The 22,152-nt window shown below is 38.6% G+C and overlaps 1 protein-coding gene across 1 annotated transcript in view; it reads left to right on the plus strand.

Annotated features, from left to right (window-relative positions):
* Positions 1 to 22,152, plus strand: part of ARSG (arylsulfatase G) — a 184,245-nt gene that overhangs the window by 112,863 nt on the left and 49,230 nt on the right. The window contains 2 exon segments of the mRNA XM_021000918.2: positions 3,914 to 4,028; positions 5,985 to 6,122. Of these exon segments, the coding sequence (XP_020856577.2) occupies positions 3,914 to 4,028; positions 5,985 to 6,122 (253 nt within the window).

A 22,152-nucleotide genomic window follows, 5' to 3' on the forward strand; every position in this document is an offset into this window, starting at 1 on the left:
AGTATTGAGTTCCATATAACTGAAAGTCTTCAAGAGGAGGCTAGATTACCACTTGTAGTCTTATAATTTTATAAAATAGATTCCTGTTTTGGGTATGAGTTGGATGAGATGACTCCTGTTGTCTCTTCCAATTCTGAGCTTCACTGAGGACATAGGTGAAGGAGCTAGCTTGGGTGTGGAGGAGGAGTAGCTTTCCCTCTAAAAGTGGAGGGAATGAAAAGTGAGGATATTTAGTAATTTAGATGAGGATAGGAGGAAAGTTGAGAAAGTTCTTAACATTCCATCTGCTACCTTTGTTTCCATGGATGGAATGTTCTCCCTTCTTCCTCTGCTCGGTAGAATCCTTAGGTCTCTTAAGAGTTGAGCTCAAGGAACAGCTGGGTGGTGCAGTGGATAGAGCACCAGCCCTGAAGTCAGGAGGACCTGAGTTCAAATCTGGCCTCAGACCAAACACTTGACACTTACTAGCTGTGTGACCCTGGGCAAGTCATTTAACCCCAATTGCCTATAAAAAAAAAAAGAGTTGAGCTCAAGCCCTATTTTCTGTGCAATGCCTTTCCTGATCCCTCTAATTATCAGTGCTCCCAAAATTACATTGTATTTATATGTGTTGATGTTTAACTAAATTAACTGATCAACTGACAAAACATATTAAGTATTAAAGACTTTTCCTATATCCTTATCACAGTGTGTGCACAAGCCCTTAACCAATTAGAAAGGACCATAGGACGTTGGGCCATAGGACTTTTTGCATGGAAGGTAGAGAATACCATAAGGGAAGAAGGTAACCAGCATTTATGAAGTGCCTGCTATGTGCCAGATGATATAAAATTCTTTTCAAATAATATGGTTTGATTATCACAGCCCTGTGAAGTAGATGCTATTATATCATTCACCTGATTTTACAGTGAAGCGACTGAAGCAGAAAGACGTTAAGTGACTTAACCCAGGTCCCATAATTAGTAAGTGACTGAGGTTAGATTTGAACACAGGCCCTGCACTGCACCACCTAGCTGCCTCTATTTTTTTTCATAAAGAAAACATCTTGTTATTGGTCGTCATACCTCTTAGGCTATGTATAAAAGCAGTAAGCCTGTTTCAGGTCAGTCAGTCAGTTAGTGAATCATAGCATTAGAGCCAAGACAATTAGGAGGAAGAGAGAAGAGAATTTCTCTCTTTCTCTCTCTCCTTCTCTCTCTCCCTCTGTCTCTGTCTGTCTGTCTCTCTCTCTTTGTCTCTCTGTCTGTCTGTCTGTCTCTCTCTCTGTCTCTCAGTCTCTCTGTCTCTGTCTGTCTGTCTGTCTGTCTGTCTGTCTCTCTCTCTCTCTCTCTGTCTCTCTCTCTCTCTGTCTCTCTCTCTGTCTCTCTCTCTGTCTCTCTGTCTCTCTGTCTCTCTGTCTCTCTCTCTCTCTCTCTCTCTCTCTCTCTCTCTCTCTCTCTCTCTCTCTCTCTCTCTCTCTCTGTCTCTCTCTCTCCTTCACTACATTAACCATGTTATCAGGGCCTGGATGAGTAGTAAGAGGCAATGTACTCAGCCAACAACAGAGAGAGACACAAGGAACAGGGAAGGAAGACACACCAAGGACAAATGTGTACAAACAGATGCAGAAAGATAGCCATCTGAGGGAAGAAGCAGCTTCAGGGAGCATGACCTCGCCTAGCAAGAAGAAGTGCTGACTAAGGACCTCTACAAAAGCACCAGCCCTTGGAGCTCAGCAGACTCCATCGCAGAGCATGTCCAATTCTAGTCATAAATGAAAGAGGGGTTCCATAAGGAACCTCTGCACCCTTTCAATAACCTCTGGGGTTCATGAGAACACTGAGAAACAAGAAAAAGACTTCTAGTAACCAGGAATTGTGAGTTAACCCTTTGCCACATGTGTTCTCTACACATGGGCCTCCCTAGCTTTGTCTTCTAAGTTTGTACCCACCCTTCTCAGGGAGCTGTGTGTACTTGCAGGAGAGAACGGCTCAGGCTTCTGGTGGGAGCTGGGAACAGGAGACGGGTAACTTTTTATAGTAACTCTTCTTATTATGCTATCTCAGTACATACTTTTTTATAAAGCTAGTTTAAGTCTGGCTGACTCATTGGGAAGCATACAAGTAGGGGCTCATGAGCAACATTAATGGAAATTCAGTCCCTTAAGATTACTTGACAAAACCCTGAGGCAGAGCAGTAGCCAAGTGACCCTCTGGGGATCCCAGTTTTCAATTCAAGTGCAGTGTTGGGAGAATGGGCTCAGAGAGGGTGCTTATATGTGTACATGCTTTTTATGCTCAGTAGAATATAAGCTCCTTGAGGGGAGGGACTGTTCTGTTTTATCTTTTATATATATATAGATATATATATATCTATATATATATCTATATATATAGATATATATATATATACACACACACACACACACACAACACCTGGAACAGCATAGGTGCTAAATGAATGTTAGATGAATTGAATTCATACCACATGGCTTCAGTCTTCTCAGTAAAAGAGGTAAAGGGTAAGAATAAGAGGGTATGGAAGGGTAGGGCACTGAACAGTGATAATGGGAAAATGCTAAAATACTTTCCATCTTGAATTAACATAATTGCCTCCGGCTAGCCCTATTCAGAAACAGCTGGGTTTCTTTTCCGCCCTAGCTCTAGGGAGAGAAACTGAGTGGTAGAGTGGGAAGATCACTAGATTGTGAGTTAGTCAGTAAAGTGGAACCCCGTCATAAGCTGGTGTTGGGTGACGTATTCATCAAGCTAACCGGACAGCCAATATTTACTGAGCATACTTAAATTTTGAGGATATGATCTGAACTATGGGATATCCAGTTCTGCAGCAGCAAACTAGTAAGGAAGTCCTCTATCAAGCTCTCTGCGGACTTTGTGACGAGAAATGCTTTTTGAAACTAGACTTATAAGGACCCTCCAGCTTTTAAACAATATCTCTCTTGGTATATCAGATAGGGGACTGGACTTGGAGTCTGGAAGCCTCATACATTTACTAGCTATTTGACCCTGATCAGTCACTTAATCTTTCTGAGCTTCACCTTACTCATCTGTAAAATGGGAATCATTATTATTCAAATTATTCCTAATAAAATAGGAAGTAGCACCTACTTCACAAGGTTGTTATAAGTTCAAATGCAATGATGTGTGTAAAACATTAAAACCCTAAAGTTTACAAAAGTGTGAGTTATTATTATTGTGTATATTTAAGCTCTGGCCATATACAAAAGCAAAACCAAGAGGAGAACTGGGAAATTATGTTTGCATTATGTAAGTCTTCTAGGTATACTAGCTTTGAAAGATCATGGCATCATAGATTTAGAGCAAGATTTAAATGACCTTAGAGGTCATCTTGACCAAACCTTTCATTTTACAAATGAGGGTAGGAGGACCAGTGAGGTTCATTAAGTGCTTTGCCCAAACAGATATCGAATTTGAATTTAGATGCTTTGATTCCAATTCCAATACTCTTTCCACCTTATGTTACTTTTTTCATGTGTGTAGATATAGCCTCAAGATAAATGCTTGTGCGGGAGAGAAAAGATGTGGAGGAGTATATTTGAATATCATTTGATTTTACTTTGTAACTAAATAAAGTTATAACTTGATATTAATATCTGATTGAACCAGGAGCCCAAGCACTCCATAAATTCTTTCTCATCAGTTCTTCCACATGTGGGTTAATCCCTTGCTTGCAGAATGCTGTTTCCAAGTTTGCAGATTGAGGTTTACGGCTAGAAGCGAGCAGCAATTTTCTTTGAATACAAGGAAAGGGATGTTAATCAAATCCTTTTTAAATTGCATACCTTGTGCTATTAAATTATTGGGAATTAAAAATCAGAAGGTGGTGGGAGAAAGCTGCTGCTAGGACAACACTGCTGTGATTCGGGAGGCTGACCTCATTGCTTTGACCGCAGGCTTCAGTTACTACTTTGGAATTCCTTATAGCCATGACATGGGCTGTAGCGACACCCCTGGCTACAATCACCCACCCTGCCCGGCCTGCCCACCTTCATCGGCTGGATCACAAAGGTAATATCCAAAGCAACTGTTTGGTACTTGTCTACATATGGGTCCATAGAAACTGAATTAAGCAGAAGTTGTACTTACTGTCTTACTGCTTAATGGATAAGGCAGACAATAATGGTGTAGGCAGAAACCTTCTTGAACCACAAGGTGCTTCACTCAATTTAATTTAACTAGCAATTACTGGGCTCATCTTTATGTACCAGACACTGTGCTAGTGGGCTAGACACTGGGCCTACAAAGACAAAAGCAGAAAAAAAATAGATTTTCCTTCCTAGGAGCTTCTATTTGACCCAGGGTGGGGGATGGGGGGGGTAAGAGGGGGTGGGGGGATATCTGTATTCAGACAGGACATGCCTTAAATAAATGCAGCCTCTATACTAAGTGAAAAAGAATAAATAAAGTGATAATATTCCCTTTTCACAGGCACATTTCTTTACTTGGAAAATTACGTGTGTATGTTTGATCACCTGGTTAGAATCATAGGATGTCAGGGTTAGAAGAAACCTTAGGAATCTATCTGGTCCACCACCTAATTTTTAGAGGTCAGGCAGGTTGGGGAAATTGAGTCACTGCAGTGATCTAGTTAAGATGACCTATTTGCCATTTCCTGTATTTTTCACTTTTATGTATTTGTGTAGGCTTGTCCCCATGGCTCAGTAAATCCTTAGTTCCTTTCCTGAGCCCACCCATACTCCCCTACCTCCAATGTGTTGTATTTGCTTTTTCTATATTTGGTGCTGATTTTTCTATGTACATGTTGTTTCCCACTCCTACCCCCCAGTAGAATATGAGCTCCTTGAAAACAAGGACTATTTTTTCATTTTGCCTACGTCCAGCATCTAGCACAGAGTCTAGGACCTAAAAGTGGGCTCAGTAAATGATGCACTTTTCCTTGTAAATGGCCCTAAGGAACTTTCAAGCTCCGATGTGCATCACCTGATATAAACACCAAGCCATCAGACAAACATGATATGACCATTAATCTCCCTTCAGCAAATAATGAAGCCAAACAGAAAAAGCTGTTGACTGAGGCCTTACACAGAGGTTCCTAGAAGGGAGAGAATCTCAATGAAGTTATAAATATGAATGTTTGGAATCCATTCAGTCCATACATCATTTTCTCTGTTTTTCCATGGTGGTTACTCTAGCTGACCTTTTAGTCCCCTTCATAAAGAAAGATTCAGTTACAAAATTCAGTGCTAGGATATGTGTGTGTGTGTGTGCACACCTAACGCACAGGATTATTGCCAAGAAAATGGTCTATTAATCTGAGAGCAGTAAAGAAATATAATCTAAATGACAGAAGGATCCCAATCTGCAGGTTCCCTACCCCTGATATAGTAAATAGAGCACAGGTCTTCAAGTCAGAAGACCTGAGTCCAAATCTACCCTCAGATATTTACTGTGTGACGATGTAGAGTCACTTAACTTGTGACTGCCTCAGTTTTCTCAACTATAATATGGGGATGATAACAATAATAGGATTGTCAGGATCAAATTAGGTAATCATTGTAAAGCAGATAGACACTTAATAAATGCTGTTTCCTTTCTTCCTTTCTCACTGTGGGACCATTCCTCTTTCTAGAACTCAGTTTATTCCCATGTAAAATGAAGCAGGACCAGACAGTCCCCAAGATCCCTGCCAGCTCTGACATCCTATGATTCTGTGATTATTCATTCTTAAAAACAAGGCCAACAATAGCAAATGAGTGAAGAAAAGAGTTATGAGTGTTTCAAGCATTTATCTGAACAGCTTGGAAAATATATCCACTTGCTCAGGATGAGCAAATGTATTTTCCCAGGGGAGTAGGAAATGGGAAGCTGTTAGACATTTTAGGCATGACTGGTAAATATCTTGTGCTTATTTACATGGCTAGATGAAAAAATGCTTCCTCCCCACCAGGCTACAGAATTACTTTGCTTATTACAGTGAGTAAAGTGTCTGTGGTTTCTATACAGCATCCCTGGGAAAAACTGTTACTCTGATGTGGGCCTTCCTCTGTATGAGAACTTCATCATTGTGGAGCAGCCAGTGAACCTCACAAGTCTTACAGAAAAGTTTGCAGAGAAAGCCACACAGTTCATCCAGCAGGCAAGGTAGGCAAGCCACTGTAGCTACACACCTAGGTAACTTTGATATTTAAAGAGATCCATGATTTCTTTTTTTTTTTCTTTAGGCAATTGGGGTTAAGTGACTTGCCCAGGGTCACACAGCTAGTAAGTGTCAAGTGTTTGGTCTGAGGCCATATTTCAACTCAGGTCCTCTTGACTTCAGGGCTGGTACTCTATCCACTGCGCCACCTAGCTGTCCCTGATCCTTGATTTCTTTGATGTGGTGGGTCTTCCCCTCCAATGGGTCCTCCTCATCTTAGTAGATGGTCTTCCTAAGTTGGTCTGGCCAAAAAGACTTTTTCACCTGGTGAAGAACATTTTGCTTTGTGTTTATGAAGCTGGGTTGGGCTGGGTTTTGGATGACAGACACACGGAACATTGCCCAGCCCACACCCAAAGCCTTTCCGCGCTTGCTAAGACCTCTCCCAGGCTTACCCTTTTTGCTGTCACAGCCCTAAAAAACCAGGCCACCTCCCTACCCACAAAGACCAGTCCCAGGGGAAGCCTCCCTTTTCCTGCATAAATGCTGAGAAAACTCAGGACACAGTGGAGTTTGCTGAGCTAAGCAGAGTTATTTGCCTGTCACTGTTACTGGAGGTAAATACAGTCACTAGCTTTTGGCTCTGAATCAGGAAACTAGAATACCTGGGTTTGATTCTCAGCCCTGCCAATGGCAGAATTCACCTTTCTGAGTTCTTCTCCTATAAAATAAGGGGGTTGAACTAGATGAACTGTACAATCCTTTCTAGCTATCATATTCTGTGATTTGTGCCTATTCAAGGTGAAAGAAGGGGCCCTAGATAATGCAAAACACATAATCCCTAGATGGTGTATGTTTAAATGGCTCTAGTGTGCCAATGCAGAGATACGGCAAATAACTTATTCTTGAATACTCTCTGATCCTTTTATCACTCAGATCTCCGTGGGTGAGCATCAGTTGGATCATAGTAATCACAGGAGCTTGAGGAGCTCAGGCATTCTAGATTGCTTCTAGGGAATCTTAGAGATAAGATGAGCTTCCTGAGGGGAGGGAGAGTTTCTTTGTTATCTCCTGGGAGCCTAACTCAGAATTATTGGCTGGATTGTACATTTTGATAAGCAAGGTTATCTCAGCTCTTTTTGGGCCATAAGCATTTTCTGTCCCAATTCTCTTTTTACTGAAAGGATTGATTTAAAAGTACATGAGAACCTGAGGGGCAGCCCAGGTGGCCCAGAGATTGCATCTTATGGGTTTTTAGGAACCTTGGAGAAATATTCTGGCTCCTAATGCCATTATTGCTAGGCAACTTCAGAAAATCTCTGAATAAGTAAACACATCTTTCTAGGAAAATGGAATATGGTTATCTGGTAAAAAAAAAACAAACCAAAAACAAAAAACCTTGTTGGAGTTGGTTTAATAAATGGTAGGTGCTTAATAATAAGTGTTTGATATATCAAATAGTTACAAATAGAAGCCTTTCAGGAAGCTCCTGATTCCTCAAGATTGAGATTAAAGAAGAAATGAAAGTCATGGACTGCAAGGAAACCTTAAAGATAATCAAATCACCTCCTTCATTCACTTTATTGAGAAGGATTATGGTCACACAGGTAAATTAGTGGCAGAGCACAGATTAAAACCTGGGTCTCCTGAATCCATTGCGCTTGCAGTTATAAAATGTCATGTCTATGAGATTAACTGTGATAGCCCTCCCTGTTGTGACTGAATACTTTTTGCCTTGAGTGTGGAGTTCTTTGTTTTTCTCTGGCCTATATAGGGAAAAAATGCTTTGTGTGGAGTGGTAGTGGTGGTGGTAGTGGTGGCGGCAGTGGTGGCAGCAGCAGTAGCACTTAATGGGACTTGGATGAGGGCCAGAGTACCTGATGGTTCTGATCATACTGAGTGACTAGTAGATATGATGAAGGAATCTTGTTGACTTTTAACTTGTTGCTATTTTAGGTATTCCCTCCCTTGATATAAGATAATAACCATATAATGTAATATAATAATATAATAACTTCCATAATTTGGGAGAGATGACCTTTAAGAGTTGGTATGGCTTTACCAATCAGAGCTTTCAATAACAATAAAAAAAATAACAATAATAAAATAAAGCTTGTATTTATATGGTGCTTTAAGGTTTGTAAAGTGCTTTACAAATATTATCTCATTCTTGTAGCAACTTAGGAGGTGGGTGCTATTATTATCTTCATTTTGCAGAGGAGGAAACTGAGGCAGATAGAGGTTAAGTGACTTGCCCAGGGTCCCACAGCTAGTAAATATCTGAGGTAAAATTTGAACTCAGTTTGTCCTGTTTCCAGGTCTAGCACTCTATCCACTGTGCCACCCACCTGCTCTTCTTCCTTAAAGAATCCTGGCTAATTTCCTGTGAGGCATCAGAAGAGGATTTCAGTGGGGTTTAACTAGTCCAGTTAACTGAAGTTAATTCCCAGGCCTGCCAATTTCCACAGGATCTGCAAAAACAAAAAAACAAACAAGAAGCCTTTGCACTTAATTTATCTGAGGTTAACAGAAAGATCTACCCTGTTTCTTCTTCCTTAAGCCTTTGTCAAGTTAGGCTGGTCTTGTATTGAAAAACTGCCAAATTATGCCTTGAGTAGACCACAGGGAGGGTGCCATATACAGAAGAGAGAGAGTTCATAGAATTTAAAACTAGAAGGAATCTTAAAGATCATCTATACCTGGAGTCAGGAAGACTGGAGTTAAAATCTGACCTTATTCAAACTTACTAGCTGTGTGACCCTGGGCAAGTCACTTAACCTCTATCTGCCCCAGTTTCAGTAAAATGGTGGTAATAACGAGCACCCACCTCCCAGGGTTGTTGTGAGGACCAAAAGAGATACAAATTATAAAGTGCTTTAGCACAGTGCCTGGCACATAGTGCTAAATAAATGTTAGCTTTTATTCTTAGTAATGGTTGTTATTGTTCAGTCATTCAGTTGTGTCCAGCTTTTTGTCACTCTATGGACCATAGCACACTAGGCCCTTTTGTCTTCCACTATCTCCTGGAATCTGTCCAAGCTGATCTGTTCATGGGATTTTCTTGGTAAAGATACTGGAGTGGTTTGCCATTTCTTTCTCTAGTGGGTCACCTTTTGTCAGAACTCTCTACTGTTATCTGTCCATCTTAGATAACCCTCCACAGCTTAGCTCAAAGTTCATTGAGTTATGCAAGTGATTTAGGAAGGGATTCTTAGTAGTAGTAGGTACCATATAAATGCTAGCTCTATCTTTATTGTTATCTAGTCCAGTGCCTACAAATGAAGAAACAGGTGCAGAAAGGTTAAATTACTTGTCCAGGGCTGCAGCCTTTCACAAGTAGTAAATACTCAAGTCCAGTTAACAAGTAAACAAGCATTTATGGAATATCTACTATGTGCCAGGCATTGTGCTAAGTCCTGGAGATACAAAGAAAGGCAAAAATGGTCCTTCTTCTCAGGGAGCTCATATTTTAATGGGGAGACAACATGTAAACTACTATGTACCTATAATATATACACATATATGTACACATACATATGCATATACACCAACATATACATATGGATATATGTGTATATGTGTATATATATTAAGTTGGAGGTAATCTCAGAGGGAAGGCTGTAGTATTGGGACTGGGTGAGGACCAGGAAAAGCATCCTGCAGAAGGCAGGATTTGAGCTGAATCTTGAAAGAATTCAGGGGAGTCAGGAGGCAGAGATGAAGAGGGAGAACTTTTCAGGCCTGGGGATAGGCATTATGAAAAGACACAGAGTCAGGAGATGGAGTGTTGTGTGTAAGGAGCATCAAGAAAAGCCAGTATCACTGAATCTTGGAGGGAGTAAAATATAAGAAGACTGGAAAGGCAAGAAGAGGCCAGGTAATGAAGGGTTTTGAAAGCCAAATAGAGAAATTTATATTTGATATTGGAGATAATAGAAAGCTGCTAGTGTTATTGAGTAGGGGAAGGGGGTGACATGGCTAGGACTACTCTTTACGGATATTACTTTGTTATCTGGGTAGATGGTAGGATAGAGTGGGGAAAGATGAGTCAGGGAGACCAATAGAGTTTGTATCAGGGCAGCAGCAGTATCAAAGGAATAAAGGAGACAATATATCAGGGATGTTACAAAGGCAGAATAGATGGATCTTGGCAACAGTTTGGATATGTGGGGTAATTGAAAGTTGAGTTGAGGATGACACCTAGGTTGTAAGTCTAAATAATTAAGGGGTTGGTTGTGCCCTTGACAATATTAGGAAAGTTGGGAAGAAGGGAGAATAGGAAAGATAGTGAATTAAGTTTTGGGCATGTTGAGTTTAAGATATGGGATATGCAGTTTGAAATGTCCAAGAGGCAGTTGGAGATGTGAGACCAGAATTCAGGTGAGAGATTAGGATTAGATAGATAGATCTGAGAACCATCCGCATAGAGATGATAATTGAATCCATGGCAGAGCCAAGAGAAATAGTGTAGAGAAAGAGGAAGGAAGAAGGCTTGGAGAGAGAGCCTTAGAAAAAAACACTTAGGGTTATTGGACATAAACTAAATGAAGATCCAACAAAAGAGAGTGAGAAGGAGCTTTAGACAGGTAGGAAAAGAATCAGGAGAGAACAGTAACAAAAACCTAGAGAGAAGAAAGTATCAAGAAGAAGAGGATTGACAGTGTTTTGTTTTGCTTTTTTACCCATCAGAAATTATTTGATGCAATTATATTAGGATCACAGTCTGGTAAATAATTTTTTAAAAATAAATTTTAATTTATTGTTTGTTTTTAACTTTCTTTTCTTTTTAAATTTTGAGTTCCAAATTCTCCCTATCCCCTCCTCTACCCATTGAGAAGGCAAGTAATATATCAATTATACATGTGATATTATGAAAAACATTTCCAAATTAGTGATATTTACAAAAAAGCAAGAAAAATAAAAAGTGAGAAAATTATGCTTCAATTTACACTCAGAACTCATCAGTTCTTTCTCTGAAAGTGGATAGCAATTTTTCATCATGAATCCTTTTGGAATTGTCTTGGATCATTGTACTGATCAGATCAGCGAAGTATTTCGCAGTTGATCATCATTGCGACATTGCTGTTACTGTGCACAATGATCTCCCAGTTCTCACTTCACTTTCCATCAGTTCATATAGGTCTGGCCATGTTTTTCTGAAACTACCCACCTTTTCATTTCCCATAACACAATAGTACTCCATCATATGCCACAAAAACTTCAGCCATTCTCTAATTGATGAATATCCCCTTGATTTCCAATTTTTTGCCACCACAAAAAGAACTGCTATAAATATTTTTGTGTATGGAGGCCAATTTTCTTTTTCTTTGGCCTATTTGGAATACAGACCTGCTCTCTTATTTGGTCACAAATTCTTCCCTTCTTCTCCATAGATCTAACAGTCAAACTATTCCTTGCTTTAAATCATGTACCCATTTTGACTTTAATCTTGGTATACAGTGTAAGATGTTGTTCTGTGCCTAGTATCTGCCATACTGTTTTCCAGTTTTCCCAGTAGTTTTTGTTAAATAGTAAATTCTTATCCCAGAGGCTGGAGTCTTTGGATTTATCAAACAGCAGATTACTATAGTCATTGACTATCATGTCTTGCATACCTAACCTATTTCACTGGTCTACCACTCTATTTTTTAGCCAATACAAAGTAGTTTTGATGATTGCTGCTTTATAATACAATTTAAGATCTGGTACAGCTAAGCCACCTTCCCTTGCATTTCTTTTCATTAATTCCCTTGATATTCTGGACCTTTTGTTCTTCCAGATGAATTTTGTTATTATTTTTTTAGCTCTAGAAAATATTTTTTTTTGGTAATTTGATTGGTATGACACTGAATAAGTAAATTAACTTAGGTAGAATTGTCATTTTATTATATTAGCTTGGAGTACCCATGAGCAACTGATATTTTTCCTTATTTAGATCTGACTTTATTTGTGTGAAAAGTGTTTTGCAATTGTGTTCATATAGTTCCTGGGTTTGTTTTGGCAGGTAGACTCCCAAATATTTTATAATGTCTACAGTAACTTTAAATGGAATTTCTCTTTCTATCTCCTGCTGTTGGGCTTCATTAGTGATATATAGAAATGCCGATGATTTATGTGGGTTTATTTTATATCCTGCAACTTTGCTATATTTGTTTATTATTTCAAGTAACTTTTTACTTGATACTCTAAGATTCTCTAAGTATACCATCATATCATCTGCAAAGAGTGATCGCTTTGTTTCTTCTTCACCTATTCTAATTCCTTCAATTTCTTTTTCTTCTCTTATTGCTAAAGCTAACATTTCTAGTACAATATTTGAATAACAGTGCTGATGATGGACATCCTTGTTTCACCCCTGATCTTATTGGAAATGCTTCTAGTTTATCCCCATTACATATAATGCTTGCTGATGGTTTTAGATAGATGCTACCTATCATTTTAAGGACGACTCCATTTATTCCTATGCTCTCTAGTGTTTTTAGTAGAATTTGTCATTTTTGATAGGTGTGAGTTAGTACTTCAAAGTTGTTTTAATTTGCCTTTCTCTAATCAATAATTATAACATTTTTCATATGAATATAAATAGCTTTGATGTCTTCTTCTGAAAACTGCATGTTTATACCTTTTGACCATTTATTAATCAGGGGTTGGTGACTCAGTTCTATACTCAGTATACATTTGAGAAATGAGGTATTTCTCAGAGAAACTTGCTGTAAAATTTTTTGATATTGCTTCTTTGTCTATGGTATCTTTTAGACTAATGTAGTTTCCCTGATTATCCCTTTTAATTAGGTCTATTTTTGCTTTTGCTTTATCTGAGATTGTGATTGCTACCCCTGCCTTTTTTTAGTTTAGCTGAAGCATTTAAGATTATGCTCCAGCCCTTTATTTTAACTCTATGTGTGTCTTTCTGTTTCAAGTGTATCTCTTGTAAACAACATGTTGTTGGATTCTGGTTTCTAATGCATTCTGCTATCTGCTTCCATTTTATGGGTGAGGTCATCCCACTAACATTCATAGTTATGATTACTAACTGTATTTCCCACATTTTCTTCTGTTTTTTTCTCTCTCTTTTTATCCTTTCCTCAAAAGTCTATTTTGCTTCTAACCACTGCTTCCCTTAATCTGCCCTCCCTTTTTTTTTTTATTCCTTTCTCCTCCTGTTTCCGTATTGGGTAAGTTATATTTCTGTATAAAACTGAGTGTGTGTGTGTATATATATATATATATATATTCTTCTCTTTGTGAACCAATTCAGATGAGAATAATGTTCAAGCATTGTCTACCCCCTTCCCCACCAATTTTCTCCTCCATTAAAAGCTCTTCCTTGTATATCTATTTTATGTGAGAAAAGTTTCCCCATTCTACCTTTCCCTTCTCCCAGTACATCCCTCTTTCTCACCTATTCATTTTTTGAAGATCATTTCAACATAATTGACTCACATCTATGACCTCTGTCTTTATAAACTCCTTTTAACTGCCCTAATAATGATAAAGTTCTTAGGAGTTATATATATCATCTTCCCATATATGAATGTACTCTTTCATGTTTACCTTTTAAAGCTTCTCTTGAGTCTTCTGTTTTAATGTCAAATTTTCTATTCATCTCTGGTCTTTTCATCAGGAATGCTTGGAAGTTCTTTATTTTATTAAATATCCATCTCTTCCCCACCCCACAACCCCCCTGAAGGTTTGTATTCAGTTTTGCTGGGTAGGTTATTCTTGATTGTAATCCTAACTCCTTTGCCTTCTAGAATATATTCCAAGCCTTCTTTTCCTTTAATGTGGAAACTGCTAAATCTTGTGTGATCCTGACTCTGGTGCCATGATATTTGCATTGTTTCTTTCTGCATGCTTGAAGTATTTTTTCTCTGTCCTAGGAATTCTGGAATTTGCTAAAATATTCCTGGGAGTTTTCATTTTAGGATTTCTTTCAGGAGGTGATTGGTAGATTCTTTCAATTTCTATTTTACCTTCTGGATCCAAGATATCAAAGTCATTTTCCTTGATTATTTCTTGAAGTATAATGTTGAGCGTTTTTTTTTTTGATCATGGCTTTCAAGCAGTCCAGTAATTCTTAAATTACCTCTCCTTGATCTATTTTCCAGGTCAGTAATTTTTCAGATGAGATATTTCACATTTTCTTCTATTTTTTTTTCGTTCTTTTGGCTTTCTTTCTTTTTGATGTTTCTCTTTTTTAATTTTCTTTTTTCTTTCTTTTTAAAAATTTGAACTTAAATATTAAAAGCTATACAAAAAAAGAAAAGAAAAAAAGATTGCCAATGTGCACAGCAGAACATAAGAAAAGATTCAAAATATAAAGCAATAAATTTCCATTTCAAGAAAGCCTATATATTAAATACTACATATTGTGTTTAGAGGTGTCCATCTTTGCTTCCTTGTAGGTTTTCTTTTGTTCTCTGCTGTGTACTTTTTACTTGTTCTCTTTTTCCCCCTTCCTCCCCTTCTCCCCCAAGAAGGCTATGACTAAGTGCAGATATATAAATATAAATATATACATATTCACACATATATCTGTGTAGGCACACAAATATATATATATATATATACATACATATATATATACATACATATATATATATATATATATACATACATACATACACTGAGATACATGTACATATTCATAGATATCTATAATCATACACATATATATACTTATCCATTTATATGCATCTCTATAAGACTGTACTATACTTGTTTGTCCTCTGTTTCTCTGAAGGTGGATGACATCTTCCTTCATGAGTCCAAGTCTTTCCACATTTTTCTAAATCCACCAACTCATCATTTCTTACACCACAGCAATACTCCAACCTTATACTGTTTAGTTGTTTTAAATAGTCTAAAACAGTATTGATTAATATGGCTGACATGTAGTATGGTTTCCTTATTTTTCTCTTTTGATTAAACCTATTTTAGCTTTAGCTTTGTCTGAGATTATGATTACGATTCCTGTTTTTTTCTTAATAAATTCTACTCTTGACCTTTATTTTATGTTTATGTGTATCTCTTATTTCCTATCCCTCCTGACTCTTCTGTTTTACTTCTGTGCTTTATTTTGCCCTCCTATTACCTAACCTACCCACCTCCAAGGATCCCTCCCTTATAGTCTCCCCGACCCTTTCTTCTTGCACTAAAGATCCCTCACTTATCCTTTCCCCCCTCCCTGTCTCCTTAACCTTTTATTTCTTTCTGAATTTAGAAGACCTTTATGCCCTTCTAGATATATATGTATTGTTCCCTCTTTAACCCATTCCTGATGAGAGTAGGTCTCTAGAACTACCAGCCCTCCTCCCCCATCTAATTCCTCTGTGTTAGATCTTCCTCTTGCACCTCATTTGTATAAGATAGTTACTCTTTTTACCTTTTCCTAGATGGTTTACTTTTTAGTATCACATCATACTTAGCTCTACTCCAATATTTCTTTCAAACTACCCAATTACTAATAACAATCTTAGACATAAAATTTACATTCTAATTTTTAAGAAATCATTTTCTGCATTGAGCTTTTGTAGTTCTTTTTTCCATTTGGCCAATTCTGCTTTTTAAGGAGTTCTTTTCTTCAGTGAATTTTTGTGTCTCTTTTACCATTAGACCACTTCTGTTTTAAGGTGTTATTTTTTTCAGGTTTTTTTTGTGCCTCTTTTATCAAGCTGTTAATTCTCTTTTCATAATTTTCTTGCATCACTCTTTATTTCTTTTCCCAGTTTTTCCTCTATCACTCTTATTTCTTTATTTAACTCTTCTATGAATTCTTATTGGCTTTGGGTCCAATTAGCATTTTTCTTTGAGCCTTTTTAAAATAACTGTTTTCACACTCTTGTCTTCTCCTGAGTAAGTCTTGGTCTTGCCTGCCACTGTGGTAGCTTTTTATGGTCAAATTATTATTTTTGTTGTTGTTGTTTGCTCATTTTCCCAGCCTGTTTCTTAACAGTTAGGCTTTGCTCACCCAGGGTGCAGAGGCACTGTCCCAAGCTTCAGGCTTTTTCATGCTGCTGTTTTCAGAACTATTTCTGAGGGTCTGCAAGTTTTTGGTACTTTCAAGGTGGCGTGAAGAGGTATGTGGAAGAGGTATGGTCTCTGTTTTCCTGATCTCTGCAATCCTGGTCCCCTGCAGCCACAAACATTAATGCTTGTTTTTGCTTTGGAGCTATAACCAGGGCCCCTGATCCCTTGTTTCTGATTACCAGTACTTCTCTCTGCCCTGGAACTGTGACCCAGAGCTATGTAGGGGCAATAGAGTTGCCAATCAGTTGTACCCAGTACCAGCAACAGGACCCCTGTAATCTCTTTCTGAGCAGTTGTCTGACCCATTACTGCCTCTAGGTTGAGAGCTACCACAGCTGCTGCTGTGGCTGCTGTTACCACCATAGTGTATGTTGCCTCCGGACAAGCCTCCAACCCAGTGTCACAGACATCTCCTGCTGATGTCTTGAGTTTTCTTAGGTGAGAAGAATGTCTTATCTCAATCTTTTATTGACTCTGCCACTCCAGAATTTGATTTGAGGTGTTATTTGGAAGGGAATATTGGGAGAATTCAGCTGGGGTGGCTGCCCCTAATTTGCCATTTTGGCTCCACCTCTTTGACAGTGTCAAAGGTTTCAGGGAGGTCAAGAAGGATAAGTGTTGAGGAAAAGCCATTAGATTTGGCCATTGGTATCACTGGTAACTTTGGAGAGACCTGTTTCAGCTGCATGGTGATATGAGGTCAAAAACCAGGCTGCAGAGAGATTGGAAAAGAGGAAGAGGAGAAGAGGAATGGAGGAACTAACTGTAGACAGCTTTCTTAATGAGTTTAACCACAAAAATGACAATTGCTAGCAGGGTTGGTTGCATCAAGTGAGGGCTTTTTAAGGTTAAGGGAGTCATTGTAGGCAGTAGCAAAGTAGCCAGTAGACAGGGAGCGATTAAAAATTAATTAATAAGAGAGTGGGGTGGAGGAGAATGCCTACCTCCTTATGTGAGGCAGAGTTGAGGGAGCTGATAATTACAGAAAATATTTGAATATGTGAGACGAGGAAGAGGGAAGGAGAGAGAACTCTTGGCAAAGACCTCAATTTTTTCAGTGAAATATGAGGCAACATTCTCAGTTGAGATAGTAGGGGGAGGGGAGTGCCATGTGAGATCTGAGAAGGGGTGAAATAGGTTGAAAAAACCACTGATATGGTATATTAAGTTAATTAGGGAGGTGTGAAGGGATTACCATGCTGCAATGAAGGCTTAATTGAGATTATGTAACAAATTGATAGTGGATCCAGCCTGGATTTTATAATTTTTCTCTAGCTCCATTTAGCAGTGCATGAATGGAAGCAAAGGAGGCAGATGGTGGGGGTTTAGGAAAGCATGACTGGCTGTGGGATAAGGGGCAAGGGACTCAATTGTAGAGGTCAGTATATAGTTCAACTGATCTATCAAGGGGTCAGGATGAGGAAGGGAGGAAAGTATACCCAGAGCACTGGTGATGACCTTTGAAAGAACTGAGGGGTAGAGGGATTAAAGGTTGGAGTAAGAACATGGTTTGGTGTTGCAAGGCAGAGGGAGAGGTGGAATAGCAACAGGAATTTCAGAGTTCATGAACATGGAAATGGAATGAATATTGGTGGCTGATCAGAAGATCAAGAGTATGACTGTCTCTATGTGCAATTTTTGTCAGGTGGAGGAGTAGGTCATGGGAAGTCAGCAAACTGAGGAACTGAAAAGTTAAGGTGTTTAAGAGAGTATAAATATATATATATATGTTGAAGTCCCCTCGTATGAGTGTTAGAGCTGAGGTGGAGAGAAAGACCATGACCCAGGCATCAAATTCATCAAGAGAGAAGAGAGTTTTGGGAGTTGGTAGATAATGGCTATTAGAGTATTGATGGGGTGATAAATATGGATAGAATGAACCTCAGAGGAGAAGAGGTTATTGATAGAGGTAGAGTGAGAGACTGGAAGTGGAAGTGGGGAGTAAGGTATATTCTGCACCCTCTCCCATAGCCTCTGAATTGGAAGAGGAGCACGGGTGAAAATATAAATGGTATTGGAGAGAGTACCTAGAGATATTGTTATCAGGAGGGAGCCACATCTCCTAAGTGCCACAAGATGGAAAGCATAGGAAATGCAGTGATTTCAGATGAAAGCAAGTTCATTATCTATGGAACAGGAATTCTAGAGAGCACAGTGGAAGAGGTGACAGAACTAGAATGGGTCATTGGGAGGAGTAAAGGGGTAGAGTTGAAGGTAATGAAGAGGAAGTGGGCCATGGGGTTTGTACAAGGACAATTAAGGGTTAAGAATCACTGGAGTGGAGAGAGTATGATAGGTAGGATATGTTAACAATTGAGGAATGAGTTCAGGTAGATTATCGGTAACTAGAGAGAGAGATTAGACTATTCAGAGCTCTTCCTTGCTGTCCTTGTGGTAGATGGTAATATTGAGTCTTGTAAGGCACAGGAAGCCTGACTGGTAGTGTGCAGGTATAGGTGAAAGACCACTTTGGGGGATTCTGAACAGGAGGGAAGAACTGGACATTCAGAGTGTGTCTGTTTGGGAATGACCTCTGTAGAAGGCCTGTATCCTAGACTGCTACCTCGGAAGACACCTTGGAAGACAGGTGGGTGGGTTAGATTTGGGACTGACGCTGGGCTCCTGGGGAAGTCCCAGGGGGTGAAAATAGTGGCCACAAGAAGTCAGTCTAGATCTGGAGTTAGTTAGGACTCCCTGAGAATTCCCAGGGGCAGGGGAGGGGGAGGGAGAGGGCAGGGGACAGAGACAGGTGGGCAGAACTGATCTAGAGGTGTAGTGCAGTATAACAGAGCTAGGATTGGGACTCAGGTTCTTTGACTCTGAATCCAGTGCTCTGTCATTTGTATCGTATGTTAGTAGGCATAAGGATGATCTGAACAGCCCTAGCCTTACAAGTATGCCTGGGGCGGGGGACCCTTTCTCTATCTTTTACTTGGATGCACAAAATAACATGTTATAGTGGAAAGAGTGCTAAATTTGAATCTGAGAATGTATAGTTTGAATTCTGGACTCGTTACTTTTTACCTGTGTGACTTTAAGGTGGAATTAGATGATTTCTAAGGTCTCTTTCAGTGCTAAGCTCTAGTCCTTTGATTTAAATTCAGGTCAGTGGCTCCAAGACGAATATGCTGAAGGCTAAACCAGGATTTGAGCTAGATTAGGCAGCAGGCAGAGCGCTGAGCTGGCAAATAATGGGATGGGGAAAGAATAAACACAGCAGATAGACTGCAGTATACATAGATCTGGAAAATCCTCTGTTCCTTAGAGGCAAAATTTAGAAGGAGGCTATATTGACCAGAAACCCCCTTTTTTTCTCTCACCCCACCCTCTGAAAAATTGCCCAGAACTTCCCTCTACAATAATCCTCCAGCCAAGCAGTTAAAGTCACAGTTCCATGACTGGGGTTTTCCTGTCATACCCCTCCCCAACCCAATTGAAACATACTCCTGTGTCTCATGCTCTTTAAACCCTTCTCTAAGCTTTCCCAAGGACAGCTTATTCGTCTGACCAGCTGATCCATGCCATGATGTTAATGAAAAGCTCCATACACACCAACTTTCCCTTACTAAGATTTACATGCATTTCATTTTTTAATCAATGCCTTTGCTTTTATTGCCATTCATTTAAAAATTTTATTGATATCTTATGTTTCTTATATCATCATGGTTATTCCAAGTACCTCTCCTCCTATCCCTCCTAGAGAGCCATCCCATATAACAAACAGTATTTTTTTAAAAAGGAAAAAAAGGGTACAACTGATCAATAACACTGAAAAAGTTCAAAAACATGTGCAACATTTGTGGACCTTCCACTTCCACAAAGGGATGGGTTGTAGGTGTTCTTTCATATCTCTTCACTTGAGACATGCTTGATCTTTATAATTTTGTTACATTCACTTTCGATTTTTTGGCATGTGGTTTTCTTTCCATTTATATTGTTGTAATTGCATATATTGTTTTCTTGGCCCTGTTTACTTCACTCTGCCTTAGTTTTTTCATGCTTCTCTGTATTCATCACATATACAATTTTTTATAGCATAGCAACATTCTGTTACATTTATGTATCCCAATTCGGTTATACATTCCTCTATTGAAAAACTTCTATTTACTTTGTTTCCAATTCTTTACTATCACAAAAAGTGCAGCTATAACTATTTTGGTGTATATGGGGACTTTTTTCTTATTGATGGCTTTCTTGGAAGTATAAGTCCAGTAAGAGAGTCTCTGGTTCAAAGGGTATGGATGTTATCATCACTTTATTTGTATAATTTCAAATTGCTTTTCAAAATGGTTGTACCATTTCACAGCTCCACCAACAATGTATTAGTGTGCCACAACCCTTGTCATATTGGTCAACTTGCAGGGTATGAGGAAAAACCACAGGGGTTTTTTAAATTTGTATTTCTCTTATTGTTAGTGATATAGAACATTCTTTCATGTGGTTTGTGGTTCTTTTAAGAACTGTTTATTCATATCCTTTGACCATTTATCCATTGGGGAATAGCTATTAGTCTTATTATGTATTTATAAATTGTTTACAAATTTTGGATACCCTTTTAGGAGAAATCTGATAGAAAAACTTTTTTTCCCATTTGACCACTTTCCTTCTTATGCTAGATGCATTAATGTTGTCCATGCATAAGATTTTCAATTTCATGTAATCAACGTTATCAATTTTCTTTTTTTAATTGCTTCTTTCTCTTGTTTGGCTGACAATCCATCTGCTCCACACAGCTGTGAGAGATATATGATCTGTTTCTCTTCCAATTTTTTTGTAGTATGATCTTTAATATTAAGGTGGTGTGTCCATTTAGAATATATTATGAAATGCTGTGTGATGTGTTGGTCTAAGTCTAACTTTTGTCAAACTGCTTTCTAGTTGTCTGAGCAATTTTTATCAAATAAGTTGTTTCTTCCTAAGTAGTTTGTATTTTCTACTTGATCAAATATTGGATTATTAATTTCCATTGTTTCTGATTCTCTTGTCTATTCTGTTCCATTGATTTCTCTCTATATTTTTAAACTAATACTAGATCATTTTGATGGCTGGGTTACTGCTTTATAGTGTAGTTTGAGGTCTGAAAGTGCTATTTCGTTTTCAACCCTACTTCTTTTCATCATTTCCCTTAATATTCCAGATCTTTTGTTTTTCAAAATGTTTTCCTGGTTCTGCATCAGTTCATATAAGTCATCCTATGTTTCTCTGAATTCTTTATATTTGTTGTCTATTATGACTGAATAATATTCCACTACATTCATGTACCAAAATTTGTTCAGCCATTTCCCAATTAATGGTACGTACTTTCTTTTCAGTTCTCTGATAGCCATGATTTGCTATGAGTATTTTGGTATATATAGGACTTTTCTTTCTGTTTTTGACCCTCATGGGATATATGTCCAGCAGTGGGATTTCCAAGGTTTTAATCAGTCAGTCAATAATCATTTATTAAGTACCTACCATGTACTGTGCTCATCTGTAGAGATTAGCCTGTGGCCTCAAGCAGCTCAAATCTAATGGGGGAAACAACATACAAACAAGTGTACAAACAAGCTATATATAGGATAAATTGGAAATAATTAATAGAGGGAAGGCACTAGAATTAAGAGAGATCAATAAAAGTTTCTTGTAGAAAGTAGGATTTTAGCTGAAACTTAAAGGAAGCCAGGGAAGTCAGGAGCTCGTGGAGATAAGAAGGGAGAGAATTCCAGGCATGGGAAACAGCTAGTGAAAATGCCCAGAGTCAAGAGACAGGGTTTCTTGTGTGAGGGTCAGCATGGAGACCAGTGTCACTGTATCACAAAGAACATGGGGAGTATAAGGTATAAGAAGACAGAAAATGTGTATGTGTGTATGTGGGGGCGGGGAAAGGTTATGAAGGGCTTTGAACATAAAAGGATTTAATCTTTGATCCTGGAGGTGACAGGAAGACATTAGAGTTTATTGAATGGGATAGGGTTGGGGGTGGGGTCTGTAGTGACATGGTTAGACCTTTGCTTTAGGAAGATC

This window comes from Phascolarctos cinereus, unplaced genomic scaffold (genome assembly GCF_003287225.1).
Source record: "Phascolarctos cinereus isolate Bilbo 61053 unplaced genomic scaffold, phaCin_HiC Scaffold_5;HRSCAF=322, whole genome shotgun sequence".
NCBI lineage: Eukaryota > Metazoa > Chordata > Mammalia > Diprotodontia > Phascolarctidae > Phascolarctos > Phascolarctos cinereus.